This window comes from Trichoplusia ni, chromosome 17, assembly GCF_003590095.1.
Source record: "Trichoplusia ni isolate ovarian cell line Hi5 chromosome 17, tn1, whole genome shotgun sequence".
Classification (NCBI taxonomy): domain Eukaryota; kingdom Metazoa; phylum Arthropoda; class Insecta; order Lepidoptera; family Noctuidae; genus Trichoplusia; species Trichoplusia ni.
The window spans coordinates 7,443,859-7,462,056 of NC_039494.1; the positions used below are offsets into that span (position 1 = coordinate 7,443,859).

Here is an 18,198-nt window from a genome sequence, read left to right on the forward strand (position 1 = left end):
TTGACCAACCACAGATCCTCGCTAAAGAATCCAAATTCCTACCTAGGATGTTTCGCGAGGCTATTGAGATTAAAAAACACCCTAATTTCAATAGAGAAGATGGCTGGAAGATATCACCTACTTGGGATCCAATAATAAATAAACTCAAGGCCAAACCCAAGGGCAGCGCTGCAAGACATCAAGACACAGTGAGCTCATACTGCGTAGGTCGGACCACAAATAATTAATTAAAATATGAAGGTAGAACGAGCAACATCTTCTGTCAAGACGAACGCCATCTCAGTCTGCCCGTGACCATGATACCTGCAAAGGTTTCGAAACGTCGGGAACTAAAATCTAAAATTAAACCGCGATAAAATCCGTAAAAGTAGTTTCATTTCAATAAATAGATCTAATTAGTGAAATAAGCAATATTAAAAATATAAAAAATGAAGATGTTACAGTAAGTTGAGTCTTGTGTGACGTCACTTGCTAGTAGAAATTTAACCGACAAGCAAGCAATTTAATTGCAAAATAGGGGCCTTGTGGAACATTTCTCTATCTTCGATGCGTCTTCATAGTCATATTGATATTCATTTTGACCAGGTTGATGGAGAAACGCATAGGCACCCAATACATGATGATCCTGTCCATCGCCGGCACTCGTCACTTCCTGATCTGGGGCCACCCCCCCTCGGCAGAGTCCGCTAGCCAAGCCAAGACCATCTGCTACATCTTCGATCCTCACATGCTGAACGATCAGGGGCAGGTCGATAAGTTGTGAGTATTTTGTTTTAAGTTAATGTCAGGTAGAAGGGAAAGTTCCCTTGATGGAAGGGTTCCCAAAAAAATGGGAAGGCCTTTGTCTAGCAGTGGACGAATATGGGCTTATAATGATGATGTAGATACCTTTATAGCATTTCAGACAGATCATGCACTGCTTGTAATATCTGTGTGCAGTGGTATTTTTATCGCGTTTATTAAAGTCATTTCGCGTGTTCTTTAGCTAAATTGTCCCTTCCACTCTTTGTAGAGCAATTGGATCTTTTGCGTATTTCATAAGTTTAGCTTCTCTTTTCCCTTTTCTTTTGCTAGTTCTTTCTAGTAGTCTCTTTGGCTATTGATAATCAAATCTGTAAAGTGTTGACAGTATTTTTTTCCCAATAGTGCTGAAACGATACATGCGTAATATAAGTATGTATGTTTCTTGCGTGACATTGCAATATTATAACGGCATGGAGCTGATCATTGCTAGAGCTAGCATATGCTAGCATAGCATAATAATATGCTAGCAAATGCTAGAGCTGGAAGATTATCTTTGAAGTTCTGTTTTCAAACGACACAATCCCATCGACTCTGGTTTCGTTTGATTTGAGTAGGACGTGTGACTGTACTTAAGAGACTTTTTAATTGTTTGTATTTCTCTATAAGGTCTGGAGCAGGCGCCTTCTTGCGTTACGCGGGCATCACATCTTTCGTGGTGGACTTTCTGTCCAACTATGGAGACCTGGATGCAGCTAAGAAGGGCACCCCGAAGCCACCCATCACTCTGACAAACATCGAGGTAAGATTTTCTTGAAAAATACTGTTTGTACTCATGAGACATTTTTTTTACGGAAGCCGTAAATTTTTATTAGAGGAGGAGGAGATTTTTTCTGCTTTTTAGCCTCGATTCAAACAACACAGGTTGTTTTTAGGTTTCAAGCTCAAGGCAAGCAGCGATCTTTTAATGTGGTTTAAAAAAGAATGTGTGCCGGGTATTTCGTACCCTGCACCATTTGCTAACTGGTTTAGCTGTGGAAGATCATTTAATCGTCAATCAGTCAGTTAAAACTTTCATACCCAACAACTTTTAAGGCTCGACCGCATTCTATCAAACAAGTCTAAGATCAAATACAAGACAAAAAAAATGTGAATCGCTCAATCCGTTCAGCAGCTATGATGCCATAGACAGACACACTCTTCAAACTTATGACACCTGTCTTTGTCTGGGGATAAAAAACAGCCATTTGAAAGTGTTTTGTTTGACAGACACATCAAACTTATTACACAAGATATGTAATAAGTTTCGAAGGTAAAAAAAACGATAATTTTAATGTTCTTTTATCACAATCAGGTGGTCCAAAAGGAGCCCCTGATCCGAGAACCGGATTACGACTTGGATTTGAAAGCTCTCAAGGTCCACTGTCGCAGCGAATGGGACAGCCTCAATGTGAACGCCCTCATCGAGAAGAAGAGAAAGAGAGTGAGTAGAGTGTAGTAGAGTTTAGATTCTCAGGACCATGTTTAGAGTTAACGTTGCCTCATGAAACTCGCAGATAACGTGGCTTGTATCTGGTAAAAGAATTTCCAGAATCGGTATAGTATGTCCTGTAATTTGCACTACAGTGCGACGTCGTAAACTCGTAAACCTTACCTTTTTCGTAACTTTAGAATATATTAAGTAATAGTACTTTAAAATTTTGGGCGTAAACGAAATATTCACAGATAGATTAGAGGTATTTCTGTTGCTGTTATGACAAGAAATACTTAAACACAATAAAATAAATACGGTAGGTACCCCCATAAAACAAAATCGTTTTAGGATACTTCGTTGGCGAGCCCGACTAGTTTCATTATTTTACTTATTTATTTATACACACGAGACTAGCTTTATTTGTCCTGCCTTTTTGGTAAATTTTTTGTCTCCCTCATGTTCCTAATAATATTAAGAACTCTATCTTTCAGGGAATGTATCCTCTGGGTTCACTCAGTGCAGTGAGTCTAGCGACGTCCAGAGGCACAATGCGGAGAAAAGTCCGAGATTTCTACCAAAAGTCGCCCAAAGAAGTAAGTATCTATATTATGTCTAAACTAATATTTATAAGTTACTTACCATCCAACACCAAGTACTTACCATCCAACCCCAAGTACTTACCATCCAACACCAAGTACTGTCTGAAGGTCTAAATAGTTTTTTTTTTGCCAAATAACCTACATCGTTTAGAAGCATTATTCTACTTGGTATAAGGCGTGTATGGTTTATACTATATTCATCTATATTATTCGTTGCTCTATATTCATCCCTATTCCTAGCCTCCACCAGTGCTACCGGTGCAACCTGACAAGGCGCCGCTGAACCCCACCAACGAACAGATCATGACTCTCAGGGGAGAAGACTTCTTCCTCTACTGCCCAAGACTTGATGGACACACTTACGGAAGGTACTTATTACGCATCTGTAGTAGTTATCGTGAACTTCTTGCTTTGATTTTGCTAATAGTGATTTTATAATTGTACAGCTGTTGTTATTGCGTTTGAAGTTTGATATACGATTTTTTTTTAATTGTAACTTAGATTGCGGGATGAACTGGACGCATTTTTTTGGCCGAAATTTGAAAATCCTAGCACCAGAACCTGTTTTTTAGGTTGAAATAAGTTAATTCTCATAAGTACAAAAATAAACTAACCGATACAAAACAGTTTACAATTTATAAAGTGTTACATATTGGTCATTCCATTCTCAAGTAGTCGGATTACAAAGTAAAAAGCTTTTCATTACCAACTACAACTATAAAGGTTACTGACTAAAAGCAAAAATTTCTTCTGGAAACGCGGACTCATGTCAAATTCCATACCTAAATGCTCGAAGTATACGAAAGAGTGGTAAGCTGGACGAACTTAAATGCATTCTCAAAGCACTACCTAAAACCACTCATGCTATTCTAATAACAGAAACCTGGATAGGATCTGAAGCCCAAGCTCTAGCACTGCAGATTGATAACTATACCCATTATTATAACTACAGAACAGATTCGAAAGGAGGAGGAGTTTCGGCATTCATCCACAATGATCTAAAGCATAGTTTGTCGGAATCTAAGTACTTAGGTGGAAATAACTACCTATGGATACATTTGGAAAGACATGACTTCGAAATTGGAGTAATATACAACCCTGGCAACACCAACTACAAAGAGTTCCTCAAAGAATATGAGTCTCAACAACAACAACGGAAAAGAGCTATCGTTTTCGGTGATTTTAATATCGATCTTTTAGCTAGAACTTACAAAGAAACGAAACAATACAAGACAACAACTAAAGAGGCTGGGTATACATTACTGAACAAAATAACTGAGAAATACTGTACGAGGGAATCAAAAACAAAAAAGAGTATTATTGACCATATTAGCACAAACTTGAAGAACGATAACTTTCACATGGCTATATTTAAATCTTCTATGTCCGATCATTATCAGATGTACTTAGAGCTCAAAAAAGTAAAACCACCTCGTAAAATGCGAACTCAATATGAAGCTATAAACTACACAAACTTGTATAATCTAATGGAAGAAATAGTTAACAACAACCCTGATAACGATTACCTTGTCTTGGAAAATGCAATACAGTTAATTATAGAAAATAGCCGAGTGATGCAGTCAAAGATACTGAATCTTCCACAAAAAGACTGGATTAATAAGGAAATTATAGCACAAATCAATCAAAGGAATATGATGGGGGTGGAACTTAAAAGTAATCCTGATAATGACTTGATGAAGGAAGAATTTTATAAAAAAAGAGACCATGTAGCTAAACTGATAAAAACCACAAAAAATACCTACTACTACAAAGCATTTACCAAATGTGTCAAAAAACCAAAAAAAATGTGGCGGCTAATAAAATCACTAACAAATAATAAACCACATCATAGCTGTGTTCCTTCAAAACTAGTTGTTGACTCAAAAACTATTTCAGAACCCAGTGAAATTTGTCAAATATTTAATGATTACTTTTCCACGATAGGACCCTCACTCGCGAATGAAATACCTGCTAAGTTTCATAACGAATGTGAACGCGCTTTGCCCACTTCTCCTCTTAATAACGCCGAAGGTCTGTCTAGTTTTAACCCATGTTCTGCTAAAGAGATACTCAAAGTAATTACAAACCTTGATGCAAACTGCAGTACAGGCATAGATGGTATAACTACAAAAACAATAAAGTGCATACAATATTTGATTGCAAATAATTTAAGTGAATGCTTCAGTAATTTAATGGCCAAAGGGGAATTTCCTGAAACGTTAAAACGAGCAAAGGTAACTCCTATCTATAAATCAGGCAATGTCACTGATCCCGGTAACTATCGCCCAATTTCAGTTTTACCAGTGCTATCAAAAATATTAGAAAAAATTATCCATACCCGTCTAGAAACTTACTTAAACTCCATTAATTTTTTAACTGATCGCCAGTACGGTTTTAGACCTAAAAGTAATACAACAACAGCAACAATTGATCTCGTAAATAAAATAAAAAAGAATATAGACTGTAAAAACATATGTTTAGGCATTTTTATAGACCTGAAAAAGGCATTTGATACCGTTTCCCACAAATTACTTTTAATGAAATTAGAATCCATTAATATTACTGGCCAAGCCCTAAAAATGTTCAAATCGTATTTAACAGACCGCTCGCAGGTGGTGAAATCGGGTAATTATCAGAGTGACGCAAGACCTGTAACATTTGGTATTCCACAGGGATCCATTTTGGGTCCCTTACTCTTCCTTATATATATCAACAATATAAATGATATAAAATTACACGGTCACCTAACCTTATATGCCGATGACACATGTCTGTTTTACTTTGGGTCTTCGATTCATGCCATTATCTCACAAGCCCAAGAGGATTTAAATTCCCTATTTACATGGTTTCAGTTCAACCTTTTAACAATAAACACGTCGAAAACATGCTATGTAATATATAAGGCAAAAAACAAACATATCCCTCCATTTAATCCACTTACAATAAATAATGAGCCGTTACAACTAAAATCTTGCGAAAAATATCTCGGGCTTAGAATAGACAGCTCCCTCTCCTGGAATGTTCACATTGACTACGTCAAAAATAAGCTTTCGTCATTAGTCGGAGCTCTGCACAACATAGTCAGATGCATTCCACAAAGATTGCGATACACTATTTATAATTCCCTTGTGAAGCCACACTTGCTATACTTAATTGAAATATGGGGCAGTGCACCAAAAACAAAACTGTCACAATTACAAATCACACAAAATAAACTGATAAAAATGCTCTTCAACTATCCGTACTTAACAGCAACGACAAAAATATACAGAGACACAAAAATAATGACTATAAAACAATTATATACCTACAATATATGCATTTTTATCAGAAAAGTTCTCAACAAAACTATCCATACAAATATTACACTTACCCAATATAAACAACTTAGTCAGCGAAGTACCCGGCGAGCAAGTTTATTGGTTTTACCAAAAATAAGAACTAATTACGGCAAAAAAATGCTCACATTTGAAGGAGCACAGCTATACAATAAGATACCTTCACGCATAAGACACCTGCACTCATTTAATGCATTCAAAACTCAGCATGGCCAATATTTACTTTCAAATCAGAATATCTAACAAATGAATGTATTCGATGGAACTTGTTTATTGTTTTTAGTCTGAACCAAATGTTGTCGAACCTAACCTTACTTATGTTTTTCTGTTCTCAAGTAAGTGACATGTAATGTTTTTATTGAGAATAAAGACTCTTTAAACCTATTCTGTTAAACCTTTTTTTTGCGGTCGGTTATATAGCGTTTCCGAGAGAACTCTTCAAAAGTCCGGGATAAAAACTATCCTATGTTCTTTCTCAAGGTCAACTCTATGTCTGTACCATATTTCATTAAAATCAGTTCAGTGGCTTAGACGTGAAAGCGTAACAGACAGACAGACAGACAGACAGAGTTACTTTCGCATTTATAATATTAGTATTAATTAAACTTTCGTACACTGACCTTTGACCTTTCCTCCCCCAGGGACGACATGATCCCGCTACCCAAATCGGAGACAGTACTCCACAGCCCGGTGGAGATAGCTGACCAGAACTACCACTCCCAATACCAGCAGCTTGATGTCGAGAAGTGGATCCTCAGGGGCACCAGGCATATGGCCAGTTATAGGTGAGGGTCGAGGATTGGAAGTAGGTAGCTTAAGTTAGCTTTTCTGGCGTTCAATGGGATTTTAGATTAAAAGAGTCGATGGATTGTTAGATGGTTTAACAATAATCGGAACAGTAATAATTATTTATCGTATATATCAAAATACAGCATCTTTGGAAATCGTGTGACGTCACTTGCCAGTTAATTTTAACGTTTTCGCATTTTTTTTGTCGCATCGCATTTCTATTGCTTTCGGTTCCGAACGCAAGGGAAAAGATTGCTGCTGTCTTTGTCTTAAGATTCACCTTTCACTAAACTACATCTCATAAACCGAGATAGTTAGAGACTAGACATTTTTACATCTAATAATAATAATAATAATAATAAATCGTTTATTTGCATTAAACATGGTATACAAAGGTGTTAAATAGGTATATAGTAGGTACAAGCATGTTTAGCTAAGATGAACATAGCACGCAAATTTTTTAGGAAACTAAACTATTTATACATTAACATTTGTAATCCATAAATTCTTTTAAACTATAAAAATTACAATCACTTAACCATTTATATAATGCAATCTTTAATAATCTTATATTTAATACTTTGAATTTACTTGGCATCTTGTTATATATCCGCACACATGTTGCAAGACAATTTTTATTATATTTGGTCAGTCTTGGTAGATCACTCTGTGCTAATCTAAAAGGATCTCGTCTGTTGCGTGGACATATTTCATTTGCAGTTTTAAACAGCTGTATATGCTTAACTACGAATACGCATATTTCGTAAATGTAGATACACGGGAGCGGTAACAAGCCAAGTCTTTTAAACAGTGGTCGACATGATTCGTCGGGTTTTAGTCCACAAATTGATCGTATGCACTTTTTTTGAGCAATGAATGCTCTGGTCATATCGGTGCTATTGCCCCACATTATAACACCGTATCGTAATATCGATTCAACATAGGCGTGATATGATATAAAGGCAGTCTTCATGTTGGTAACATTTTTAACTTGCTTGAGTGCGTATACGAATTTATTAATTTTAGTGCTAATATTATCTACATGTAATTTCCAATTAATATCTTTATCTATTATTATACCTAAGAACTTTGTATGCGTTACCTCATTGAGTTTATTTATATTAAGTTTAATGTTATTTTTATTATTATTTGTATTATTGAATTGGATATAGACGGATTTGTTTAGGTTTATTTTTAAACGGTTAACGTCAAGCCAATGTATGAATTTATTGATAGTATTATTAATTTCACGCTCATGATCTGTAATGGTATTTTGTTTTTTATCAGTTGCTACTACAATAGATATGTCATCAGCAAAGAGGATGCATTTGTGTTTGGTTATTTCTGTAATGTCATTTATGTATATAAGGAATAATACTGGGCCAAGCACACTTCCTTGTGGCACGCCGTATTTATTATGTCTATATTCTGAACAGTAGGATGTCATGACTCTATTTTTGTTAATTTTATTGATACTAACGCATTGTTTCCTATTACTCAAATAGGACATAATCCACTGTAGAGCGGGCCCCCTTATTCCAATAGCTTCCAACTTTTCTAGCAATATGTCATGTGATACCAGGTCGAAGGCCTTTGATAAATCAAAAAATAGTCCAGTGGTCATTTGATTGTTGTTAACATTGGAAAGTATTGCTTTCATAAGAGAGAATGTAGCTAAAGTTGTAGATTTACTTTTTTGGAATCCAAATTGTTCGTCACTTATAATTCTGAATTTATTGCAAAAATCAATCAGTCTTCTATACATACACCTTTCATAAATTTTAGATAAAATCGGTATTAAAGTTATTGGTCGATAATTATTTATATCATCCTTATCTCCCTTTTTGAACAATGGCTTTATTATGGACAACTTCAATTTCTCAGGAAAAATTCCATTTAAAAATGATATATTAATTAAGTGAGTTAAGATCTTACTTAGCTCGTTACAGCAGGTTTTTATTATTTTAGTGCTAATTTCGTCATATCCCTCAGATCTGGTATTGCGTAAAGACATTATTTCTTGTAGCACCTCATTTTCTAGCAATGGCTTCAGAAACATTGAGTTGTAATATTTATTTCTTCTGGAGTTTCGGTCAGCACTTTGTTGATTTGGAATAGAAGTTAAGTTAGTGTAATGGTTATTGAACATAGAGGCTATTTTCAAAGGGTCTGTAATAACTGTGTCCTTTAGCTTTATGCTTTCTATATTCTCTTTGGAATTAGTAGCGTTAATTTCATTTTTTATTACAGTCCATGTTGCTTTACATTTGTTATCATGTGCATTAATATATTTAATATTTATGTTCTTTTTTGAGCTATATACACATTTATTTAGTAGATAAGAATAATTTTTATATTTGGCTTTATTAGTTGAATTTTTATTTTTATAATACTGATAACGTAGTTTTCTTTTAGTTTTACAACATTGTCTAAGACCTTTGCTTATCCATTTTTGTGCATTTTTGTTATTAGTATTAACCTTAACTCTTACGTTTGGAAAACAAAGATTGTAAAATAAACACAACAAATCATGAAATTCATTAAATGCGGAATTTGAATCGGTATTTAGATGAATATTAGCCCAAGTCAAGCTTTGCAAGCATTCCTTAAATTTTCGGATATTTTCTATGCTGTAGTCTTTTTTGAAAATATAGTATGCCGCTAATTTTAACGGTTTATTTTTAGTAGGGAAGCTCAACATTTGTGCTGTATCATGATCTGAAAGATGTAGAGGTAGCACGGTTGAGGTGGCATTTGAGATGTTGCTTAGGATATGGTCAATACAGGTCAATTTACGTGTTGGTACCTTAATGTGTATTGTCAAGTTATAATTATTTGCCAGGCTATGTAATTCATTAGTTATGTTGTTTTTTCTTAGAGTATTTATATTGAAATCACCGGCTATTACTAAATTTAATTTAGATCTATATTTTCTCAGCAGATCATGTAAAAGACAATTTAGTTTTGTTAAAAACTGATTTGGATCTGATTGAGGTGTTCTATAAACAGATATAATTACTAATTTATTACAAACTATCTCTACACCGCAGGCTTCAAAAGTGTTTTGTATTGCATGACCTTTTACAAATGTTAACTCTTTATAATTCAAACCCTTTTTAATTAATATACAAGTACCACCTCTTTGTTTTTCTCTTGAGAAATTAGAAGCCATTGTATAGTTATATATTTTGACGTAATTTTCGTTACCTTTTTTTATAAATGTTTCAGATAGACATATAACATCCGGATCATTATTTACTTCTTTTAATTCTTGAATCGTTATTTCTAATAGTTCTTTCTTTGATAGGATACTAGCAATATTTTGATGGAGTATTCTAAAATTTTGCTCCTTATTTACTTTGGGCTCGAAAAAATGATTTATTCTTGTTTATAACAGGAAAGTAATAGGGTATGGTCCCTTTTGGACTCTTTACTTCCAGTTGAGGGGTTATAGTTTCCATGTGGCTATTTTTTTGAAGACGACTAAAGTAATAGGGAATTGTCCCTTTCCTAGGTTCCTTAAAACTAGTGTTTACATTAAAACTTGATTTGTTAGTCGCTAACCAGTTTCGAATTTCACTAGGGTTCAAATATTTATCACTGTAATCACAACAATCTATAATATAGTTCACTGAATGACAGATATCGTACAATTTCGTACTTTTTTTGTTTAAAAAGTGGCATTTTTTATACTGTTTACACATGTCTTTTATGGAGTAATTCAATTTATTTACATTTAAATACACGTTACTTAAGACATTTAATACAATTATAGTGTTATTTTTGAATGTATCTAATATATATTGCAATTGAGATATGGTTTGGTTTGAGTTACGATCATTTTCCCCTATACATATAACTAGTTTGTCATCAGCAGACAGTGTACTATTTCTACAGTTGGCTAAGATTTCGCTGGACGGTGCATTCGGCTTCGTTTCGGCGACGACGCTGTATGTTCCGTACCGTGTGTTTGTTCGCGAATGTGAGATGGCTGCTGCTAGTCCGACGCAGCGCTGGGATCCGAAGATGAATATCCTCTTCCCGGGGTAGATATCCGGTACATTTAGAGCAGTTGAGTTTCGATACTTTGCAGTATTATTTGACTTTTGTCTCGTTGCGTGCGTTGGTTCCTGAGCATCATTTTCACATGAGGTATGACTACTTCTCATGAGTTCTTCAATGCGCCCAGTGAGATTTAAGATCTCCCTTTCTGCGACCTCTAATTGTTGTTTTAGAGTGACTATCTCTTGTTTCAATAGTGAAATTTTTCCGCAGTCGTTGGTATTAATGTTGTTACTGTCTAACGATGGGGAGGTTGGTGTAGAATACGTGTTATGCTGATGTGACAGGGCACGGGTTTTCTTCTGTTTGAGCTTAAGACTGTCATCAATCGTAGCAGAATGACATATGGATTTTAAAGTTTGGTTTTCTAAGGTTAATTTGTTTATCTGTGTGTGCAAGTCCTTATTTTCGATCAACAGATTTCCCAGTTCATTTTCGGTGCTTTCAAGTTTAAGTGTGAGCTGAGCTATAGTGTACTTCATTTCTGAGGTCGAAACTAAATCAGATACTGTTCTATCAACACTTCTTGATATTTTGGGAGTATTGTATGACTCGTCAGATGTTTCGCATTCTGTAAGTATATGGGAGTCAAATAACAATGTGCTATGTTGTACAGGAGACTGGCGCAATGTTTTGTCACCCATATTTTTATTTATTAGATCAGCTTCTTGTTGCGTTGGAGATAGTGTTTTTAACGAGGTCTGCTTTTTACGCACCGTAATATTAGATGTACTATCTGTTGCAGCATATTTTTTATTTCTGATGCATACTCTGCACCTCCATTTCTTTTTGGCTTCGGCATCTTTGAGTCGGTATGTCGCTTCGGGATAGCCATCGCAATCTAATTCGTACCTGTTATTACATACAGAGCATAGCGCAGTATTTTTTACATTGACCATTTTTTTACATTTGTGGCAAGTTACTAGTGGTGCCATCTTGCGAACACTGTTATTTTTTATTTTCAAGTTTGAGTTCATTGTGTTTGCTTTTTACAAGCTTTTATTTATTTTATTCAAATGTATTTTATTTATCAATCAATATTTTTAAATATATAGAAATTTACGAAAAGTGAATGTTGCGAGGAGGATTTGAACCCGCGGACATTCTTGTATTGCTGGTTGATCGGCAAAAGTAGTAAGCTAGTGCACTGAGCCAGCTGTACATGAGAAATTTTTTTGAATTTATTGATCACTTGTCGTGAATTTTATTTGTTTATAATAAACAATCGGTAATGGCGGTTGCAATTCAAATTACGGTTAGAGTCACTTTTGCACTTTTTTTTTAAAATTTTCACTGTATTGTAAATTGTAATGTTTATAAATTAGTGGTTTTTATGGAAGTTAAACTTAGTTTTGTTTTGAAAATAGTCACTTTGTGTATTGTTTTATTTTTGCTCACAAATTTAAAGTTTTTTCTAATATTTCCACTGTTTCTGTACACTAACACTTACACAATTATTTTTACTTAATGACTACTGAAAGTTTTGTTTATGTACCAAGCTTTATACACTTTTATGCACTATTTACATTTTGATTGAAGACTTTGTTTTGGTTTTGTAAACTGTTTTAACACTGAATTTAGGTAGTAAGTTAAGTAATGTTTGAAATATCACTGAATGTTTTTTATTTTATTTTTTTATTGTAACACATAAGTTCAGCTTAATAATTTAAAGACTTAAGTCTTCTGCATAACGATCAAAGTTCTGTGCACTTTGTACGGCGTCGTTAGCGTGGAGAATTTAAATTTCAAAATAAAAGTCAATGACCTTTAAGCTTTCTCCAGAATTTACTGTACACTAATATTACCTTGTAATGAGGACTTAAACACTATTTTTATTGTTCACACACTGTTTTTATAGTTCTTGTTGCAGTTTTAACACTGTTTATCACTACTTTAAAGTTTATCGGCGGGATTATTTAAAATTGGCACATTTTGACGCGGGAGTTTTGAAGGGTTTTGTAAATTGCAATTTATTGAAAGTATTACTGAACTGTTTATGTTTATCACATTTACACTTGTACACTGCTACTTGTTTTATACTTTAGGCACTAAGAGATGACAAAATAAGCTTTTATACTATTTTTAGTTAATATTTTTGTACGGAGCCGATGTTATCGTGGCGACAGCGCCATCTACTCTAGGCATTTCTGTTGCCCTAATAACGGCATCATGAAAATACACATCGAAGTTGAGCAACGCTTGATATCGAACCGTCATGAATTCGATGGGAGATCGCATTTTCTTTGAAAATATACTTTCTTTTAACCTATTTGTACAAACCCTCAGTTTCGGACATCAGCCTTACACGTAACCAGTTTTATTTCACCACCAATAATAATTTATCTAAATGAGTTACCTACAGATACCAGATCTTCAAGACGTACACGGGTATCCCCTGCTGTGTGGCCGCTCTCGGTATGCTGAGGAGGTTCAGGGCTCGCGCCTGGAACGAAGACACCTTCGACGAGACCCTCGATGTGGGGTACAATCTCTATCGGGTGAGCGAACCCACGTTTTTAAATGTTTATTCAATTCCTCCCAAAGTCGGTCCAGCAGCTTTTATAGTTATCAATTGCATTGTCATCGGGTTTGAAGCTACCCCGAAAATTTCAGCCTGCTAGCGTATCAGGAAGTGCCTCAAAATTGAGCTGCAAAAATCCAACCGGAACGACAAACAAACAAGTAAAGCGAGTGTATAAATTGGTTGATTTAAATAGTGAAGACCTTTGCCTTGTCATGAGGTATAGTCGCACACTGTTGACAGCCAATATCAGCCACTTCTCCTATCACAGTTTTGCTGGTAGAGATTTCTTGTGAAAGAAGCAGTACCTTATACTGAAATCTATTTTTGTTTTATTCCACTGTTCTTCATGAACCATTAAATGACAAAAATATGTAGTAGAAGAAGATTTTATGAAATATTATTTTTATGACCAATGTAAGGCATAATGAGAAATGAACTTGAGAGAGTGGTTTTCCAAGATTTGTAACCCAACTGGATGTTTTCTGACCGGTTTTTCATTTTCAGGAATCTCTGGTCGATCGGGGAGGACCTATCCGTCGGTTGGTACTCGGAGAGCTGAAGGACACTTTCAGGATAAGAGACAGGGAATACAAGCATAAGGTAACACATACACACAGTTGTCTCGACTTTATGTGACAGCGATCACTGAGTTTATTTGTACATTTTTTTTTAGGAGTAGTCAGATAGGAAATGTCGACTTCAGCCGCGTAATATAAATACATGACTTGTCAAAATCAAAAAGTTTTTATTTCAAATAGGCCGTATCTCAGGCACTTTTAAAACGTTACATTACTGACTCTAGTTGCACGGTTCCAAAGTGTCATTCTTATGGAGAAGAACCGGCAAGAAACTCCATAATATTGTGTATCCTACTTGCAGGATAAATTACTTACTTCAGTTCATTTTATGCCAGTTTTGTTACCGTTCAACCCTTAACAGACATCTTTCTAAATATTTACATTGTAATAAAATTAAGTTAAATTAAGTAACAAAAAGTTTATAAGGTGGTATCAAAAATATTATCGGATAATGAGTAATTTCATTAAGTCATTGAGCACTCACTAAAATGAGGATTTATAGAACTTAAAAGATTATCAGGCCCATAATACGGCGTAGCAGGTAATATAAGGAATTATACACTGTTCATTTAATGAGACAGTTTAAACTTTGGACAGGACTTCAACAAGTCACTGACCTAGAGTTCAAATTTGTCCATTGTAATATCGAGTGCTTATAAACCATTTTCTCCAACTTTCCCATCCATCGTAAAAGTTAACTCATGTCCAACATAAATATTCAGGAGCGCGGTATCGCCGTATGGGGTAAGCTGATCTCAAGTAACCCCAAGGTTTTCGATCTCTGCCGAGGAATCGAGACCTTCTTCAAGGAATCTGACTCTGGGATACTTCAGGTAAGCGAATACTTAAATTTTTATTGATTTTTATTTTATCTGTAATCCTATTTTATTAGTTAAGCTAGCTTATCCAGCAAACATAGTTATGCGATAGGTAAGTATAAGAAAAAAAATACAAAACGGTATGATAAAAAAATAGATGTCCAATTCACAGAATTTCATGAGAATCGGCCAACTCGTTTCAGATGAGTTCAATTACGAACACCGTGAAAAGAGAATTGTATAAATTAGATTGAAAATTACAAAAACCCCTGACACTCTTTCTGCTTATAAATTTTCTGTAGTTCCTGAATATGAGTAGAACGGAGCGAATAGTTTTTTTGGGGGTGGAAAGAAACAGACTTTTTATTAATTTTTTTACATTGAACAAGGCAAAATATAAAGATTATACGAAACTTCTCAAGGATTTCAGAAAGTAATTGTGTTTTAGCATTTTTATGTAAGATAATACATGCGACCCCCTTAAAAAACATAATTTTCTATTCACCCCGTTTTACGGTATTTATCATATTTCGGACAGATTCCCGGAGAATACGAGGTCGCTATTTGGAACGAAGGCGGCAGGTACTACGTGTACCACCCCTGGCCAGCAGATAGATACGGAACTAGGGTGAGTTTTGAGTTTCTATGAGTAGCTGTGTTACCACATGCTTTATCACCATCCTAGCTTTTTCCCAACTATGTTGGGTCGGCTTTCAGTCTAACCGGATTCAGCTAAGTACCAGTGTTTTACAAGGAGCGACTGCCCATCTGACCTCGACCCAATTAATTACCTGGGCAACACGATACCCCTTAGGTAGACTGGTTGTCAGACTTTCAAGCTTCTGACTTCCTGCAAAGACTGTCAAAGATGTATGAATAACAGCCGGGACCCGCAATTTAACGTGCCATCTACGGCAAATAGCGTCAAGCGTAGCTTAACCTGTGATCGATTCACTTATGCAGTTATAGTCTTGCAGATGGCTGGTGTCTTGTGACACAAGCCGTAGCCGATATCTGTCAGGAAATTATTTCAAACTTTCGCGTTTATAATATTAATAGGATTAGGAATAGGGTTCAAAATGTTTTCCATTGCTACGCAGGTGGGTCTTCAAGACGGCGGCAAGGGCTGTGTGATGTACTTCACTCGGGTCTCTCGCCTCTGTGAGTACTTCATGGACAACGTCGCCGATATGAAGCGGAAACCGTTCAGCATCAGCGACGTGACCGTCACGGAACAGGCCGCTGAGATGCCCGAGCCTGTTAATAAGATGAAGCGTAAGTTTGAGCAAGTAGTGTTGTAGTTAGTTTGTTGTATATTATACAATTATTCTGCCCTCTTCCTCTCTCCTAAATTTTTTGCGTGCCCAACAGGGTCCATATTGAACTGCTATTTATTTTCTACCATATCTGTAACATATGGAATGCAATAAATGATTGAGTATTGAGTATTGAGTATTGAGTAGTTTTAACATTGGCTTACGAGAAGTCAAACCCACTGCGCGCGACGTGTGGCGGGTTCAATCCCCGCGTAGGACAAGCGTTTGCGCGATCCACGAATGCTTGTTCTGAGTCTGGCTGTCTTTGTGCATGTGACTTAAATATTTGTGAAACTTTTTCAGCACTTTCTGCGTATCCATATACTGAAGATAGTTCTTAGTCTTAAAAACATTTTATCACAACATTAAAAAGGCTTAAGTATGTTTGTCTCTCATGATCAAGAAAGGTTGACTAAATGAAATTTGAAGCAAACTCAGCTGAGACCCTTGTCGAACGCTTGAAGGACGATAACGCGTTTGAAGATATAACCGATATAGGTATAGCTTGATTTATGATTATAATATTGCACAAAACCGGGACTTGTGCTGTTCAGATATTACCAGCGAAGCAGAAAAATGTGTAAATTTCGCTGAGACTGCACTCATGCATCATTACACAATTCTTCAAATTGCACGATATAGTGAATAATGAATGTATCTGATAATTTCGTACCGTAGCCGTTGCCCCCGGCCGCTGGGTGGTCCGCGGCAGCTTCCACGAGGCGGACTCGCGCTTCCCGGAGGAGCACCGCGGGCGCCAGGCCACGCCCGTCGCCATCACCGCGCTCGCCATGACGCAGGTGGTCGACCCCAACGATTGGACCAGCGATGATATCGACGAGGTATGTTCTTTTAACGTTCTTACAACTTTTGATATTCTTGGTATTTTTATAATAACTATCGTGAGACTGATTCATTATTAAATTATGTAACGGTTGACTTACGCGTATTTATCGCGGGTGCCCGACTAGTTTCGCCGCGTTAGCTCATGATTAAGGAATCCGGTTGGGTCCGAAACTATCCGGGGATCCCGATAAATACGCGTGAGATTAAAAACCGTTACATAATTTAATAATAAAATTCTTAGTATTGTTGATATTTGTAGTACCCTTGTCACTTTAGGCACTATTGATATCTGTAGCATTGTTGATGCTCATAGTGCTCTTGACGTTTTTATTACATTTATTGCAATCCATATGTTGGAAAGGTGTAACATAGAATTAGTATCGTTCACTATGGACCCTGTAGGGCAATTCTTACCACTATTAATATTCACAACATTGTTAACATTCGTAGCTCTCTTAACATGAATTGGAAAGTTGCAGCGTGCCTAACACTTACCATCCTCAACAAATCTCACCAGACGCTGGTCCGAGGCGACATCCTGTACCAGAACACGATGGAACACCTCGAGAAGATGGGCATCAGCCTCGACGCCCACACGCCCAAGATCCTGGAGGAGGGCGATCAGGAGGAGGAGGATGAGCCCTCAGCAGGAACCCTGGCTGCTGCTGATGTGCTCAACAGGTGAGTTGATTTGAATGTTTATAAATTATGTCGAGTGACCGATGGGCAAAAATCGTCACGTACTGGACGCCAGAGGAAGGTCACCGTCGCTGAAGTCATCCGCAATGAAGATGGTTTGATGATCTAGTCCAATATGCGGCGTGGCCAGAATTTACAATAGATCTAGATGAGAAAGAGAAGGCGTTAACCTACCAGCGGGATATAATAAAAAATGTGTCATGTCATAGAGCACGCTGTCTATCTTTTTATATTAGCACTAAAATACATAAATTGATTATTAAATAAGTTAAAAGAGAATGTCGTGTATGCGATAATATGATTTTGAAAAGATATAAATCTTAACTATCATTTTGTTTCAGGTTTAAAGTGTCCGAATATGATTGCATCGAAACTGACGTTATGGATAGCACATATACTGGTAAGTGATAGCAT

The 18,198-nt window shown here is 36.1% G+C and overlaps 1 protein-coding gene across 2 annotated transcripts in view; it reads left to right on the plus strand.

Annotated features, from left to right (window-relative positions):
- The window catches only part of LOC113502426, a 48,367-nt gene that overhangs the window by 5,600 nt on the left and 24,569 nt on the right, over positions 1-18,198 (plus strand). For both annotated transcript variants that reach the window (XM_026883991.1, XM_026883992.1), the window contains exons 8-21: positions 586-759; positions 1,411-1,543; positions 2,096-2,224; positions 2,707-2,808; positions 3,055-3,182; positions 6,794-6,937; positions 13,366-13,501; positions 14,032-14,127; positions 14,828-14,938; positions 15,462-15,551; positions 16,024-16,198; positions 16,918-17,081; positions 17,603-17,766; positions 18,126-18,184. In XM_026883991.1, the coding sequence (XP_026739792.1) occupies positions 586-759; positions 1,411-1,543; positions 2,096-2,224; positions 2,707-2,808; positions 3,055-3,182; positions 6,794-6,937; positions 13,366-13,501; positions 14,032-14,127; positions 14,828-14,938; positions 15,462-15,551; positions 16,024-16,198; positions 16,918-17,081; positions 17,603-17,766; positions 18,126-18,184 (1,805 nt within the window). The remainder of the gene's footprint in view (positions 1-585; positions 760-1,410; positions 1,544-2,095; positions 2,225-2,706; positions 2,809-3,054; positions 3,183-6,793; positions 6,938-13,365; positions 13,502-14,031; positions 14,128-14,827; positions 14,939-15,461; positions 15,552-16,023; positions 16,199-16,917; positions 17,082-17,602; positions 17,767-18,125; positions 18,185-18,198) is intronic.